The sequence below is a fragment of the Phyllostomus hastatus genome, unplaced genomic scaffold, assembly GCF_019186645.2.
Source record: "Phyllostomus hastatus isolate PE091 unplaced genomic scaffold, TTU_PhHast_1.1 phas_contig_277, whole genome shotgun sequence".
Classification (NCBI taxonomy): domain Eukaryota; kingdom Metazoa; phylum Chordata; class Mammalia; order Chiroptera; family Phyllostomidae; genus Phyllostomus; species Phyllostomus hastatus.
In genome coordinates this window covers 263,753-278,568 of record NW_025333832.1, presented here as the reverse complement: position 1 = coordinate 278,568, position 14,816 = coordinate 263,753, and the positions used below count along the sequence as shown (strand labels likewise).

General features: G+C 55.1%; 1 protein-coding gene across 3 annotated transcripts; it reads right to left on the bottom strand.

Moving 5' to 3' along the window:
- Nucleotides 1–208: 208 nt before the first annotated feature.
- ERF (ETS2 repressor factor) lies at nucleotides 209–7,031 on the bottom strand. Of its 3 annotated transcripts, XM_045838291.1 has the most exons (5): nucleotides 6,860–7,024; nucleotides 2,552–2,594; nucleotides 2,299–2,462; nucleotides 1,744–1,859; nucleotides 209–1,636 (listed from the first exon to the last, which is right to left on the bottom strand). In XM_045838291.1, the coding sequence occupies exons 2-5, from the start codon at nucleotides 2,570–2,572 to the stop codon at nucleotides 354–356; spliced, it is 1,584 nt and encodes a 527-aa protein (XP_045694247.1). In that variant the 5' UTR covers nucleotides 2,573–2,594; nucleotides 6,860–7,024; the 3' UTR covers nucleotides 209–353. The 3 variants fall into 3 exon arrangements, with proteins under 3 accessions (XP_045694247.1, XP_045694246.1, XP_045694248.1); XM_045838290.1 differs by lacking the exon at nucleotides 2,552–2,594 and having other exon boundaries at nucleotides 2,228–2,462; nucleotides 6,860–7,031; XM_045838292.1 differs by lacking the exon at nucleotides 6,860–7,024 and having other exon boundaries at nucleotides 2,228–2,462.
- Nucleotides 7,032–14,816: the final 7,785 nt, after the last annotated feature.

The window sequence follows — 14,816 nt, the reverse complement described above, 5'->3', positions numbered from 1 at the left end:
GAAGGAGACAAGGCTTTACTTCCTAAGTGATTGTAATAAAAAAGTTCCTGGGCATCGAGGCCAGAACCTCAATTGATATATAAATTCCCCAGAATGGAGCTGGCCCCCGTTCCCTCCCCACAACCACCACTTTGCCTGGAGCTTAGAAACCCACAGAGATGGGACAGCCCCCAGCCCTGGGTACCCACCCACCCTCACAATTAAAAAGAAATTAAGTTTATACAAAATACAAGGAAAGGAAAGGGAGGAGGCAAGGAAGGGACTAGAGCTGCCCTCACCTCCAGGACACTGGGGAGTTAAGGCAGCAAAAGAAGCACTGGGAGTGGGGGAACGGGGTCCCCTGCCCATAGCCCTCAGGAATCTCGATGCTCCAGAGAGAGCTGGGCTGTGGCATGCTGGAGGTCAGAGCTCACCCTCCTTGGGGTGAGGGGACCCCCAGCCTCCCCGGGTCCCTCCCCACGCACCTTCTTGTCCTCACCCTCATCCTCAAGGCCCCCAGTGGGGGCCCCACCACCACCCTCCAGGCGACAGTCTTCACTCCAGCGCCGTTTAAAGCGCAGCTTGAGAGGCATGCATTGCGCAGGCCCAGGTGTCTCGCCGGGCTCAGGCTTGGGAGGTGCAGGAGGAGCACGAGGTGTCTTGAACACCTCCCCGTCTTCCTCATCCTCATCGCTGATGTCAGTCACCTCCACCTCCTCTGACTCGCCTTCTGAGATTGGCTCCACCTTGATCTGTGGTGGTGGAGGTGGTGGGGCCAGTGCCCCTGCCCCCTCAGCCAGCCCACCTGTGCTGCCAGCACTGCCAATGCTGCTGCTCGTGTCAGCGCCTGCTGGAGCCTTTTCCCCAGCTGCCCGCTGCCGACGTCCCAGAGGGGGTGGCTGGAGCTTAAACTTGAATGGGGAAGAAGAGGAGGACGAGGCCGAGGAGGGGACCGGTGGGGTCTCAGGTGCCATGGGCGGCAGCGGGCACTTGTCAGGGCGCTGGGGCTGGGGCACCACCAGCCCAGGGTAGTGCAGGAAGGCGCGGGGACTGAGGTGGTAGTTGTAGACGCTTTGGGTGTGGGCCTGTAGGTACCGTTTCATGTCCTCAGGGCTGAAGGAGAAGTGGGAGCCTCCCCCTGAGCCACTGGGGCCCCCGCCACCACTGGGATACATAGGGCTCAGCGTAGGTGAGGGCGTGTAGGCCAGGTGGGTGGGCGTCATGGGCAGGGCCGGTGAGAGCTGAGGCGGTAGCAGAGAACCAGGCCCGGCCAAAGGCGAGACAGGAAAGGGGCTTAGGGGCTCAGGGCCACCCCGGGGCCGGGGGTAGACACGGAAGACACCTGGGTCATGGGGCAGGCGGGCCAGTGGGGGCCCACGGAAGGCACCCAGCTCCGGAGGGCCTGGAGGTCGGGTGCGGGGGTCCTCTCCCAGTGGCTCCTCCAATTCTGAAGTGCCATCGCTACAGTCACTGACTGAGCCACGGCCCAGGCGTCGGGCCACCACAGCCGAGAAGAGGGAGGATGAGGACGAAGGGCAGGCCGACGGTGAGCGGGGGTCCTCAGTGGGGGACAGCACCTCAGAGGGTGTTGAGGGAGGGAAGCGGAAGTGGCTGCCACCCGATGGCACTGGAGGGGCACTCTGGGGCACTGTACCCCCTGATAAGAGAGAGGAGACATGGTGTCAAGGCCACTGGCCTAGCCTGGACATACAGACCAACCCCTCCCCTCCTTCAGAGGCCATGCCTGCCAGGTCTGGTACTCACCAGCCAGCCCCACATCAATGAAGGGGTAATTAACCAGCACCAGTTTGTTGAAGTTGAACTTGTAGGTGAACCGCTTCCCCTTGGTCTTGTGCAGAATGCGTTTGTTGTAGTAATAGCTGTGGGTGTAGAGACACCATTGGGTGGTCAGTCACAGAGGACCCAAGTCTGGACCCCCATATCATGACATGCCTTAGGTGCTGCTCATGAAGGGAGACTGAGAAACCTGGGCCACGAAAGAGAAATCAAGTACCCAACTCCCTTTAGATCTGGGGCCAGACTAGAAGCCACACCCAAGACTGCATTCTCTCCGCAGGACACCTCTGTGTAACAAACAGGTTTAGAGAAGGTTTAGGACTTGCCCAAGGTCAAACAGGTATGATTTGGAAGAGCCAGGAGTCAAGCCCAAAGCTTATTCCCACGGGTCAGGGGCTCCCCAACTGGCAGGGAGCTGTCCACATGTGCCCAGGGGCTCCGTCCTCCTCACCGCAGGGCCCGGCTTAGCTTGTCATAATTCATCTGGGGCTTGCACTTGCGGACACCCCAGAGCCGGGCCACCTCGTCGGGATCCTTGATGACAAATTCCCCGTAGTCCCCCTGCCAGGCGATGACACCCTGGTACTCCTCCTTCCGCAGCAGCTCCAGGATGAAGTGCCACAGCTGGATCTGCCTCGAGCCAGGGGACGACTCGGGCTTGTAGGCCCAATCCGGGAAGGCAAACCCTGGGGACAGGAGGCAGGGAAGCGGCCCTGGGTGAGAGCGCCAAGTCCAGGGCTCTGGGTCCCCTCCCAGGGTCCACCTCCTATCCCACCTTCAATGTGGGGAAATCCATCTGCCTTAAGCCAAGTCAAGACCTGTGTAGGCAAGGGAGACAGTGTGTGTGTCTGTGTGTGAGGGGTCTAGATGGGGGGGGGGGGGGGCGGGGCGGGTAGGGGGGAAGCTGGAGCCTGCTCCAGCGACACCGGGAGAAACAGGAAACCGACGGCGGCGGGTCCCGGGGCCAGTGCCAGGGGGCCAGGCACCAAGCCAGGCCGACGGGCAGGGCTGCCAGTGGGGGAGGGGCAGGAAGGGGCACACGTGGCCAGACTGGTTGGGGCAATAGCCCCCCAGATCCCTCTCACTGCCATTCAGGGCCAGTCATACTGCCCCCCCCCTTCTGCAAGTTCCTCTGGTCCCCTCCTAGAAACATATACTGTCTCCCTCCCAAGACCAACCAGAGCCCTTACTCCCACCCCAGGACCCGAGAGGATTTTTTTTTTTTCTTAAAAGGACCAGGAGGGGTGGGGTGGCTGGTTGACGATGAGGTCAGCGCTTACACACACAGAAGCTTCTGTCTTCCCTGGAGAGTGAAACCCAGACTGTCTGAGACAGGCCCCCCAAGCCCGGACCCTCTGTGCTGTACTGCCCTCCCCAGACCTGGGCACATGGGCCCAACCTGGCTAACAGGCCCCAACCCAAGCCTCAATCTTGAACAAGCACTGCTCAAGCCTTTCTCCTCTTCTGCCTTCTCATCTTCAGCTTCTTCCCTGCCCACCTGCCCACCCCACCCCCAGCATTAACCTTGGATAGAGGTTGGTGGTGGGCTGGCAGGTCCCTGGAGGGGGTGGGCAGCCTTGGGGGGGAGGAGATGGGGGGCTGCGGTTGTTGTCATTTCCCAAACCCCCGGGTAATCAAGGACCATCAATAATTCAGCACTAGGCAGCCGGTAATGGAGGGTGGGAGGAGGGAAGGGAAAGAAAGGAAAGGGGTGGGGGGAGGCAGGACAGGGGCCTTGGTGCCACTAGAGGGAGAAGGCCAAGGTAGACAGCCAAGAGTGGGCGGGGTCCCAAGCCCTAGTCAGGCTGTGTGGGTCAGCCTCTCTCCAGACTAGCCCTGGCTCAAGCCCCAGCTCAGGCAGGTACCAACCAAGCCTGGGGCAATGCTAAGACTCCACCCTAGTCTGGAATCCAACAGGGGACTCCTCCTGGGGACACAGGGGATCAGCAGTTCCTGCTCCCACAGGGATCACCTCTCTAAATCCAGAGCTGACTCTCCCCCACAGGGATACAGCTCCCCCTCTCTTCACCAGCATTCTCCTCAGAGTCCTCGCCCCATTCAGAAATCCCAGCCTCAAACCAGCCCCTCAGGGCTCCAGGGATATAACCAACAGCAGACACCAACAGACACTGCTCCATTCAGAAGTGACAGCCCCTGAAAACGGTTCCCTGGACCCCTAGCATCCATAGCCCCATCCTTCTCTCAGGAATCCAGGTATTCACTCCATTATACTCACCCTGCTAGAGAACCCAGGCCCCAGAAACCCTTGGGAACACAAGTGACCAAATCACTAGCTCCATGGACCCTCCAACCTACTCCAAAAAGCTCCTGGCTCCACCAGGGCGCCAAGCTCCATGTTCCTCCCACCTAAACTAAACCCCAATCTGGCTTTCGAACCCAGGGCGGGGGGGGGGCAAAGTCCCTGAGACATCAGTCTGGGGTTGGAGGGGTGTGCTGACTTCCACCCTGCCCCCCAAATTAAAGCCACCCTTTCCAACCCACCCACCCCAGCCTCCTTGTCCCGGTAACCAGGCAACGTGTGTGCAGCGACAGTCCTGGGAGCGGGGGAGCAGGAGGCTAAAAATAAACTTTGCAGAAGAGAAGGAGTGAGAGAGACTATATGCAACACAAAGGAACTCGGAAAGGAGGTGGGGGACTCTGGAAAGGCCTCAAGCTGCATACAAGGGGCTGTCCCAAGCCCCCTTGGGAAACACCCCCCCCCCACAACCCTGTTCAAGGGCCAGGACCCTGGTTCGCACTCCTGGCAGAGACCCACCCCACTGCCAGGCCCACCCCTATACCAGCTTTCCTCATAGGACATGGCATACATGAGGGCCTGTTCCCAGCTTTGGGGGGAGAAGGAAGAAGGGAGGGTGACGTCAGGGTGTTTTCAATGGGGCTCTGTTCCCCAGGCCTTGGAGCCAGGAGCCAGGCACGGGCAAGGGGAGTAGGGAGCGTGTGTGACTGTGTGCTGTGTCTGAGTCCACGTGCTTAAATCAGAGAACCACCAGGCCTGTACCAAGAAAGCTTAGGAGTGCAGGACCTCTGGAGCATGGGGGGACAGTAGCGGCAGGGAGAGAGCAGCTGACACTGAGAGGGGTTCAGGACCTTGTGAGACAGGGTGGAGAAGCAGCAGCAGACAGACAGGAAGGGCTGTTATGGCGGGGTCCCAGAAGGCACACCTGGGTCCCACAGAGGCGGAGTAGAGATTCTCCCTGACAAACTGGAAACCGGGGGAAGTGAACTCCCGGACACTCCCCCACCACAAGTTCACTTGACTGTCCAAACTTTTTTTTTAAGGGACTAGGGGGATCGGAAGGGAGGGGTAGTGGTAGAGGAAGAGCATGCTGGCCTCCTGGGGGGGGCCCCACCACCTCCCCCACTCCAGGCAGCCCTCAGTGGCGCCAGAGCCGGGAAGAAAACAGGAAGTGGGAAACAGCCGCGGCAGGAGAGAGGGGCCGGGATAGAGAATCGGATGGAGGGGCTAACAGTCGCCGACCAGGAGGCAGAGGAACCGACGCACCGACAGACGACCAGGAGGCCATGCCAGGCCCCCATGCCAGGCCCCCCGCCCCTTCCCCCAGCTGGAGAACCCACACCCGGCTCGGCCCCAAGACAGGGTTGGGGGAGCAGCCCAGCCGGTCCCACCAGAGGAAGGCCCGAAGCAGGGAGGGAAAATGAGGTGGGGTTGTCTGTGGGCCTGGGCCCACTCCTGGAACAAGGGGAGTCTCCTGCTGCCCCCCAAAGCCCAGCGGCCCTGGAGCCCGTGAGAGCGGAGAGATGTGGTTTGCACGTGACTGACCCTTACAGCACTCCGCACCCCTGCCCCAGCCCCCCTCCTCGGTCCGGATCCCTAAGGGCCATCCCTGAGCGCCACAGCCCGACTCCGAGCCCTTTAAGAGCCGCCCCCACCCGCCCTGCGGGGGGGGGGGCGGGGTGGGTGGGCCGGTCGGGGCACACACCCGCACACAGGAGCAGAGCCGCCGCCGCCGGGGGAAGGAAACAAGTTTGAACAGCGGCGCCCGGCCCCCTTCCCCCTCCCCCGTCCCCGCCCGGGGCCGGATTCCGACGGGGTAGACGGGCGGGGGGCGGCTGGGACCCCTCCCCCCAGCACGCCCAGGCGCAAAGTCCAGCCCGCTCTAGCCCGGGGGCCGCGGGGGAGGGGAGGGGGGAAAGTCCGAGTGGGAGGGGGGTTAATCCCGCTGCCCCCCGCCCGCCAACCGAGCGGGGGAGGGGAACCTTGGCCCCTTAAGGAGGAGCAAGTTGGCGGGGATGAGGGGGGCGGAGGGATAAGACGGCCGGTTGAAAGAGAAGAGCTGGGTGAGGGAGGGGGTAAGGGGGGAGCCTCCGTGTCCACACCACCTTCCCTACTCCGCTCAACCCCCAGCCCCCCTCGCGGCGGGAAGAGGGTACCCAGGTCTCTCCTGAACCACCTTAAAGCCGCGCGTTCTAAGGTCGGAAACAAAAAGTTCCTTTTTCGAACGTTCGGGCTGCGCTTTGGAACTTTGCGACTCCGCGCGGGCGGGGGAGCGAGGAGCCGGCGGAGACGGACGGGGGAAGGGCAACGTAGCCCGAACCCCGAGTACGGGATCCTCACTCACGCCCTCCTCCTAAGGCCATCCTTGTCCCACTCTAAGCCGGTGCAGGGCACGCACTGCGGTGAAGGTCACGGGCCGGACCGCGCAGCACGGAACCAGGGATAGCGGGCCCCGTGGACATCCCCCCCCCCACGCCCAGCACACGTCCCGGCCCCCAGAGTGCAACGTGACAGAGCAGCGGGGAGGGACCCCGCCACCTCGGTTATCCCGGGAGTGGGGAAGCCCAGCTTTCGGGGTCCAGACACGGAGAGGACCAGGACTCGCAGTACGTAAACCACTCCGCCCGGAGCCAGAAATTGGGGGGTCCCATGCAACAGCCCCCCGCTCACGCCTTGAGATGCAACAGGTCTCGCGTGCTTGGGGGTCCCCCAGAACTAGGGATCACTCGGGTTCGTCCGGAACCCTTCAGCCCCCCCCCCCAAAGTTTCTCCGCCTGGTTTCCCAGGGCAACAAGTCTCCCCCACACGTGCTGCCCCCGCCCCCACCTGTGTCCGCCGGGGTCTTCATGCTGGGGGACCCGGGGCGAGGCGCCCCGACTCCGGGCCGCAGCTCCCGGCGCCCGCGCTGCCCCGTCCCGTCCTGTCCCACGTCGGTCGGGCCGCCCTCGCCGTTTCACCCGGCCTCGCCTCTCAGAGCCTCTCCCCTCCCCGCCGCCGCCTCCCGGGTTAATATCGCACTCCGGGGCCGGGACGCCCACGCCCCCCGACCGGCGACGTCACCGCCGCGTCGCCATGGAGACACTGCTCCCGCCCCCTCCCAGCGCACTCACACACTCTCTCGCGGGCGCGCAGCCACTGAGGACTGGCCGGCTCTGGGCTTAAAGGGGCCGCGCGACAGGGGAGGAAGGAAGGAAGGAGGGGGTGGTGGTGGGATGGGGTCCCGGGGGTCATAACCCTTCTTGGAGACTCCAAGTCTGCAGATAACTTAAGTCCTCGACACTCGCGACCTGCTGCCCCTCCTCCTCTCCTGCCCACTGCGGGATCCAGATTTTCTTTTGGGAGCCAGTAAGAGGAAAGGTGGTACCTTCTCAGGAAAGGGGTCAACAACTCTTGTAGGGAGGAGGCAGAGACCTTTCGGGAACAGGCAGAATCTTTTTTGCTAGGGGGATGGGGACGACCGGGACCTCGGAGGATGATCAAGACCACATTTCCCAGTCTGGCTTTACCCTGCCCACCCCCCCAACCCTGAGTCTGAATGGGGGCAGCTTCCAGAGGTGGGGTGGGATTGGTAGGAAGCATTTCCCAGCATCGGAAATGGGGAGGCGGCTATTCCCTCCGCTCCTCCGGGGATGGGGTCTTGGCCTTCCAGATAGCCCCAACCCCAGCTGGGGAGGAAGTGACCGAAGAGAATGCATTCGGGAGCTCCCTCCTCCATCCCCAAGCTGCAGCTGTCCTGGGGACACGGCTGACACCGGAGGTACCCCACCTCCACCCTCAGGGCCGGGGGTTCCGGGGGTGGGACCAGGATGCGAGGGGGCGAACCAAGTAGGAACAAATGTGCTCCCAAGGGGCACTGGGGGGTCGCCAAGAGAGAGGAAGGCAGGGCTTAAGGATGAAGGCCAGCGCGTAGGGACGTGTTAAGTCTCTGTTCTCCGCAGCCGGCAGCAATGCATGGAGCCTGAGGCTTAGGGAAGCAGGAAATCAGAGATGATCAGATGGCTAGCCGGAGCTGGCAACAGGGTAGAGGACACATAGAAGCAATACTCATAGGCCAAGCCTGGAGGCAGAGTCTAAAAAAGACTCTGAGGTACCAGAAGACGGGAATATGGGGGACAGGGTTGCTCAGAGAGGCTGAAATCCAGAAGATGGGCAGGGAGAGACAGGCTACAGTGAGGGAAGGCCTGCAGGGTCTGCTCTGGGTTCTTAGGGCTTCAAGTCTAACCTCTGTTGCTGGGTTCCTAGCTGTGTTACAGCAGTCCCTCATGGGTGCCTCAAAAGTCTCAGGCCTCTTCCTTGGAGAGACCAAGGACTCCAGGGAAGTTCGAGCCCCTGGGGAATTAATTATGTAACCGCGCCTAAGGCCAGTGCAGCTCCCCCAAGGATATTGTAACCCTCTGGGAGGTGTGTGGTCCAGCAATCATCATCATCACTTTTTATTTATTTTCAGAGAGAGAGGAGAAGGGAGGGATAAATAGAGGGAGGGAAATATCAATCTGTTGTGCCTCTCCCACCCCCTGCTGGGGACCTGGCCAGTAACCCAAGCATGTGCCCTGACAGGGAATCGAACCAGCAACCCCTTACTTTGTAGGCTGGAGCTCAATCCTCTGAGCCACACCAGCCAGGGCCATCATCATTGTTTTTATAGCAGCTCTCAAATTCCTGGGCTCATGATGTTGGCCAAACACTGTCTGAGGCATCATCTCATTTAATCCTTACAAAAGTCCAAAGAGGGGAATTATTATTGTTATAACCATTCACAAATTAAGAAAATGAGGCTCAGAGTGGAAGTCAGTCTGCTAAAGTCCTACAATCAGGAAGTGTTGGAGCTGGGATTCAAATTCAGATCTATCCAATTGGAAACCACCACCCTTAACCACTAGGCTTTAGTACCACCTTTCCTGCTCAGCACCCCCCCCTTAAATAAATATGCTAAATTTCAAAGATAAGAGCCTTACTGATCCCTGCCCTCCCACCAGCAAATCAGACACCTGGGTTGCAACCCTAACTCTGTACTTCCTGTCTATGACAGAGCCAGTGTACCTCTTTGAGCCTTAACTTTCTCATCTGTAAAATGGGGATATTAACAGAGCCTACTGGACCAGGTTGTTGTGAGAAATCAGGACATGAAGTAAGTATGCAATAAATACTGGTTATAATTATTAGTAGAGTGAACTATATATTCCATGGATAGTGTAAGCACCCCTCACCTTACACTCCAGCCGTGCACACTGAACACACAGCATTGACAGTGGGAGACTGCTTATTGATGGCATAATCCCACCCTGACCCAGTTGGGTGACTCAATCCCAATCCCACTGCTTCTGTGAAATACAGTCATGGATATTGGGCATGCCTCATGGGAGTGTCTGAACCACCACACACAGAGGATGAGAGTCCCTGGTGAAAATATCCCCTGGGCAGTGTGACCTCTGGTGGCTGGTGAAAACCTGTCCACAGATATTACAACCTCTTAGAGGTCCATGTGACTTCCACATAGAAGTGTGGACCCTCTTGGATAGTTCAGTTACTTCTTGAACACAAAGAGTCACCCCCAGGGAAGGCAGACCCCATCATTACTACATGAACACCCACATATTGTGAACTTGTGTTTAAAACTATTCGTCACCACTGATTCCTTGAAGACATACCATGCAACCATGGCCATATCAACTCCAGTGACCAAGGGGACCCCATCCCCAGTTCACTATGGAAAGCCTCCACGAATCCCTCTGGGGCTGGTGAAAACCTCTCACAGACCCGGGACTAGCCTGTGATGAAAAGTGTAACACTCCATGAAGAAAACAACTCTGTCTGAATAGCAAGGACACCCCAACCTCCCACAGACCTAGCAGTCCTTGTTCCCATTTATTGTCCTGAAACAGATAACATTTACCCTATTGTCAGGCTAAGGCATGGACAGAACCTGTCCCCGCAGAAGTTGCAACTATTCAGACTTCACTCCGGGAAATTGTGGGGACCATAAAAATCATAGTCACAAACCACCCACCACCCCTGTGAAAGATAATGAAGTGTTACCCACTCTATGAACATTGAAATTCCCTTAGAAATAGTGTGACCCATCCTATAGAGAGAGTATAGCTACCTAAACAGGTGTGACCACTCCAAACAGAAGACATAAACCTGGGATGGTCTCACCCTTCTGCATCTCTCTGACCTGAAAAGCTGAAGGGCTCCAGGACTCAGTCCCAGGTCCTCTTCTCGTTATGTACAATCTCTATGCTGATTGCACCCAACTGTCTATTCAGGACTCTCCCCTAAACTCCATCTCACACATGGAAGTACCTCCCCCCACCCATTTTGCTGGTTGCTCAGGCTGATGAGGCTGAATACCTTAGAGTCATGCTTGACCCCTTTCTCTCATCTGACATCCAATCTGGAGGGAAGTCCCATCAGCCCTATCAGCAGCCCTATCATCAGCCCCATCAGCCCCGATTTTAAGATTTCATTTATTTATTTTTAGAGAGGGGGAAGGGAGGGAGAAAGAGAGGGAGAGAAATATCAATGTGTGGTTGCCTCTCATGTGGCCCCCACTGGACCTGACCTGCAACCCAGGCATGTGCCCCAACTGGGAATTGAATCAGCAACCCTTTGCTTTTCAGCCTGCATTCAATCCACTGAGCTACACCAGCCAGGGCTGCTTTCAGCTTTTTAAGAATCAGCTACTTGCCACTTTCACCACCATACCTGTGGTCTGGGGTCTTCTCACTGGTCTCCCTGATGCCACCAGCCCCTATACTCTGTGCTCCGCCCACAGCCAGAGGGGTTCTAGTAAATCAGAAGCTGTCCAAACCTAACAGCTGTCCCTCTGACCACTAGGAGTAAAAGCCAACTTCTTGCAGTGGTCGACAATGCCTTTCCTCCCCCACCTCACTTCTTACTTTTCCCTTCATCTCCAGCTTCTTGGCTATTTCTTTTATTTTTAAAAATGTTTATTCATTGATTTTGAGAGAGAGAGAGAGACATCAATTCATTGTTCCACTTATTTATTCATTCATTGGTTGATTCTTTTATGTGCCCTGATAGACCAGGGATCAAACCCAAAACTTTGGTTTATGGGGATGATGCTCCAACCAACTGAGCTACCCAGTCAGGGCTTGGCTATTTCTTGAACATGCCAGACGTATTACTGCCTCAGGGATTTTTGCCAATGTTGTTCCATCTGCCTGAAAGGCTTTTCCCGCAGGAGTCTGTATAGCCCTGTCACTCATCCCCTTCAGGTTTTTACTCAAAAATCACCTCCCCAATAAGATCTTGCCTGACCTTCCTAGACCCCAAGCCCCTTTTATTCCCTATTTTTTGCCATAGTCCTTATTCTCATCTGACATGTATTTCCACAGTGCATTTGTTCATTTGAATCTCTCCTCTTTAGTGGCAGTTCCAAGAGGGTAGGGATTTTTTTGCCTGTTTTGTTGCCTGAAGTATCCTCCAAGCCTGGCATGGTGCCTGCTGATCTATGAGGGAATAAGCTCATCTTTGGACAGTGAACTCCCTACTCCCTATACCCCAATGTGATACCATGAATGTAGCCCCAGACACACGGAGACACCCTTGTGGACAGCTGATGCCAGCACAGCCCCCAGAAGTCTGAACCCGGATGTGAATCACATAAATGGGGTATGCTTACCCTACTGAGTGTCAGCTCCACAAAAACAGGGGTTTGGTGTGTTTTCTTCACTCATTCATCACTGGTGCTGAGCCCCTGGTCTGCCATAGAACAGGCTGGTGATACATATTTGCTGACATGAACTGAGTAGACACACAGCTGGTATCACCCCACATCATAACCCATACAGACAGTACAGTGTCCATAAATGATATAAATGCCCACATACAGTGTGACTCTCACGTGGACAGTGTAAATCCCAAATACACAGTGCTCAAAAACAGCATGGCCCACAGAAAGCTCATACAGATGGGGTAACCCTCATAAATGACATGAGCTCCATGTAATACAGTGCAACGTTCATAAAATGTGTGAACATCACATAACAGGGAAACCCATATAAATGGTGTAGACCTCAGGCAGTGCGACCCTTGTAAGCAGTGTGAGCCCAATAGGTGGGGAGACAGCAATAAACAACATGTGACCCCTCGAGGCATATTCCCTCATTCGTGTGCTCTACCACACAAACAGCATAACTTCTTCAACATTTTGTGAATTCCTCTGTTAATAAGGTCAACTCCCATAACATGGGTAACACCACCCCCACAGCCATATAAACAGTGTCACTTCCATCAGCAGTGTGACAGTATGACTCTTCATGTGAATCAGGGAGCCCCATGGTTGATACAGCCTCCTGCAGTGTAACCCATGGACATTGTGCCCCCTGCTTGGGTGGGCCACTCGGTGAGCAGTGCGGACTCACCAATGAACGCAATAAACCCTAATGTCACTATGTCTGTTTTTTCCTTAACTTAAAAAAAAATGATTTTAGAGAGAAAAGAAGGGAAGGAGGGAGAGAGAGACAGAGAAACATTGACTGTTGTTCCACTTATTCCGGCATTTACTGGTTGAGACTTGCACTATCCTGAATGGGTATTGAACCACAACCCCAGCACATGGGGACATTGCTCTAACCAACTTGAGCTACCCAGCCAGGGCTCGCTATGTCCATTTTATTAATTCCTGGATAATGTAGCCCTTTCCCATAGACAGGGAGAAACCCTACCTTCCATGTAAACCCCTGGACCTTTGTAACCTTCAAAAATTATTCCCCCCCCAAAAAAATCTTAGTGCTCCCATAGAATAAGTTACCCAATTCCCCTTCAACACAAATATATTAGGACAGATGGCTCCCTGAAGGGTGGTATAGGCTGCTATGGACAATGAGGCCCTGAATAAAGGCAAACAAATGGTGAATTCCTGAATGGCAGGGATTTCCCAAGGCCCATGCAAATCAGCACTCTCATTCATTTGGCATCTACTCTATGCAGGGCCCTGGATTCACATCTCATGTTATCCTTACCTCAGTTTTATGGGGAAGGTACTCTAAGGTTGCCCATTTTACAGGTTAGCAGATTAAGACTGGGAGAGGTTACAGGCCCAATATTACAGAACTAAAAAAAAATCTTTACAGCTAGGACATCAAGCACTAGACTATAATGCTTCCTGATGGATTGATAAGTGCCCCACAGATATGCCGAACCCCAGAATCCTCCCAAAATACAGCACTACCACAACTACCATGGCACAAACCAACTAGGACAAGGTTATGAGTAAGATTGTCACAGCATAAACTTTCTTTTTAGAGAGGGAGGAATAGAGGGAGAAAGAGAGAGAAGTAAACATCAATTTGTTGTTCCATTTTTATTTATGCATTCATTGGTTGCTCCTGGTACATGCCCTGACCGGGGATCCAACCTGCAACCTTAGCATAATGGGATGACACTCCAACCAGTGGATCTACCTGGCCAGGGCCAGCACAAGCTATTTAGGTAGCAATAAACTCCTTATGAATAACAATAATTGCAACAACAGCTAATATTTTTGAGGATTTATTCTGCTGGAGACACTATACTAAGTGTTTTACATTTGTTAATTCACTACATCTTCATAACAGCCCTAGGCCATAGGGTTTTTTATTTTTATTTTTTTATTTTTAAAAAATATTTTATTTATTTATTTTTTAGAGAGGGAAGGGAGGGAGATAGAGAGAGAGAGAGAAACATCAATGTGCGGTTGCTGGGGGTTATGGCCTGCAACCCAGGAATGTACTCTGGCTGGGAATCGAACCTGGGACACTTTGGTTCCCAGCCCGTGCTCAATCCACTGAGCTACGCCAGCCAGGGGTTTTTTTATTTTTATTTTTAATTATTCCCTTACAGATGTAGAAATTCAGGTACAGAGGGATTAAGTGACTTGCCCAAAATCACACAGCTGGGAAGAAGCCCAGCTGGATTTGACCCCAGCAGCCTGGGTAATCCTGCGTTACCCTGCTTCCTGAAACATCACCCCCCAGCACCACAAATGACTGTGATTTCTATGAACTGTGTAACTAAATTAAGAATATTTTATCTTAATTTTCCAGAGTCAGGGGACAGCTCCCTGTGCACACCTTTCCTAAATGACAGGGTAAATAGGCCTTGGACAGTATGAACTCCCATGGATGGGTCTCCCTCATGTATGGTGAAACTCACCTGAGCTGTGGGGATCTCTGGTGGACACCATAAATACACCACAGCCAGAGACAATCTGAACAGCTATCAGAGGCCCCCTTCACTACAGCAGAGTGCTTCCTAGGCAGGGTTAGTTCCATGGTGGACAGTTCAGACCAGCCCACTAATAGTCTCACTCTCCTTCACACCTGATGCAAACTGGGTAACACAAAACACCATCCTAATCAATGGAAACCTCTCCCACAAGGAAAGCTTCTATAGGCATTTTGAACCCTTGGCCCAGAATGTATCTCCCCATGCATAGTATAATCTTTCATACCCATGACAAAGTTACAGGAACAGTACATATCACCATGCATGGGGAACTTTCTGTGGCTTCTGGGAGCCCCTTTTGTGAAAGCACAAACCACTGCCTCCAAGGGTCTACCTTAGTGGGCAGTGGGAACTCTCCAATGAGTGTGATTTTCCTCAGACTCAACACTACCCAATGTGCACAGTACACTCTCTCATGGGTAGTGCTAATGTAACAGACAGTATGGATCTGCAACAGGGCTGGGTGCATTTTCTTCACACCTGGTGTGAACCCCGTGTTCATACTGGGAACCCAACACAGGCAGCAGAAGCCTCCCCCACGCCCAGTTTTTTT

What these genes read in the sequence shown, in the direction of transcription:
- ERF (XM_045838290.1), bottom strand. Translation starts at nt 6,881, where the DNA reads ATGAAGACCCCGGCGGACACAG. An exon ending in AAGCTAAGCCGGGCCCTGCG is followed by an intron (nt 1,860 to 2,227) that starts GTGAGGAGGACG and finishes CTACACCCACAG; the next exon opens with CTATTACTACAACAAACGCA. An exon ending in CATTGATGTGGGGCTGGCTG is followed by an intron (nt 1,637 to 1,743) that starts GTGAGTACCAGA and finishes CTCTCTTATCAG; the next exon opens with GGGGTACAGTGCCCCAGAGT.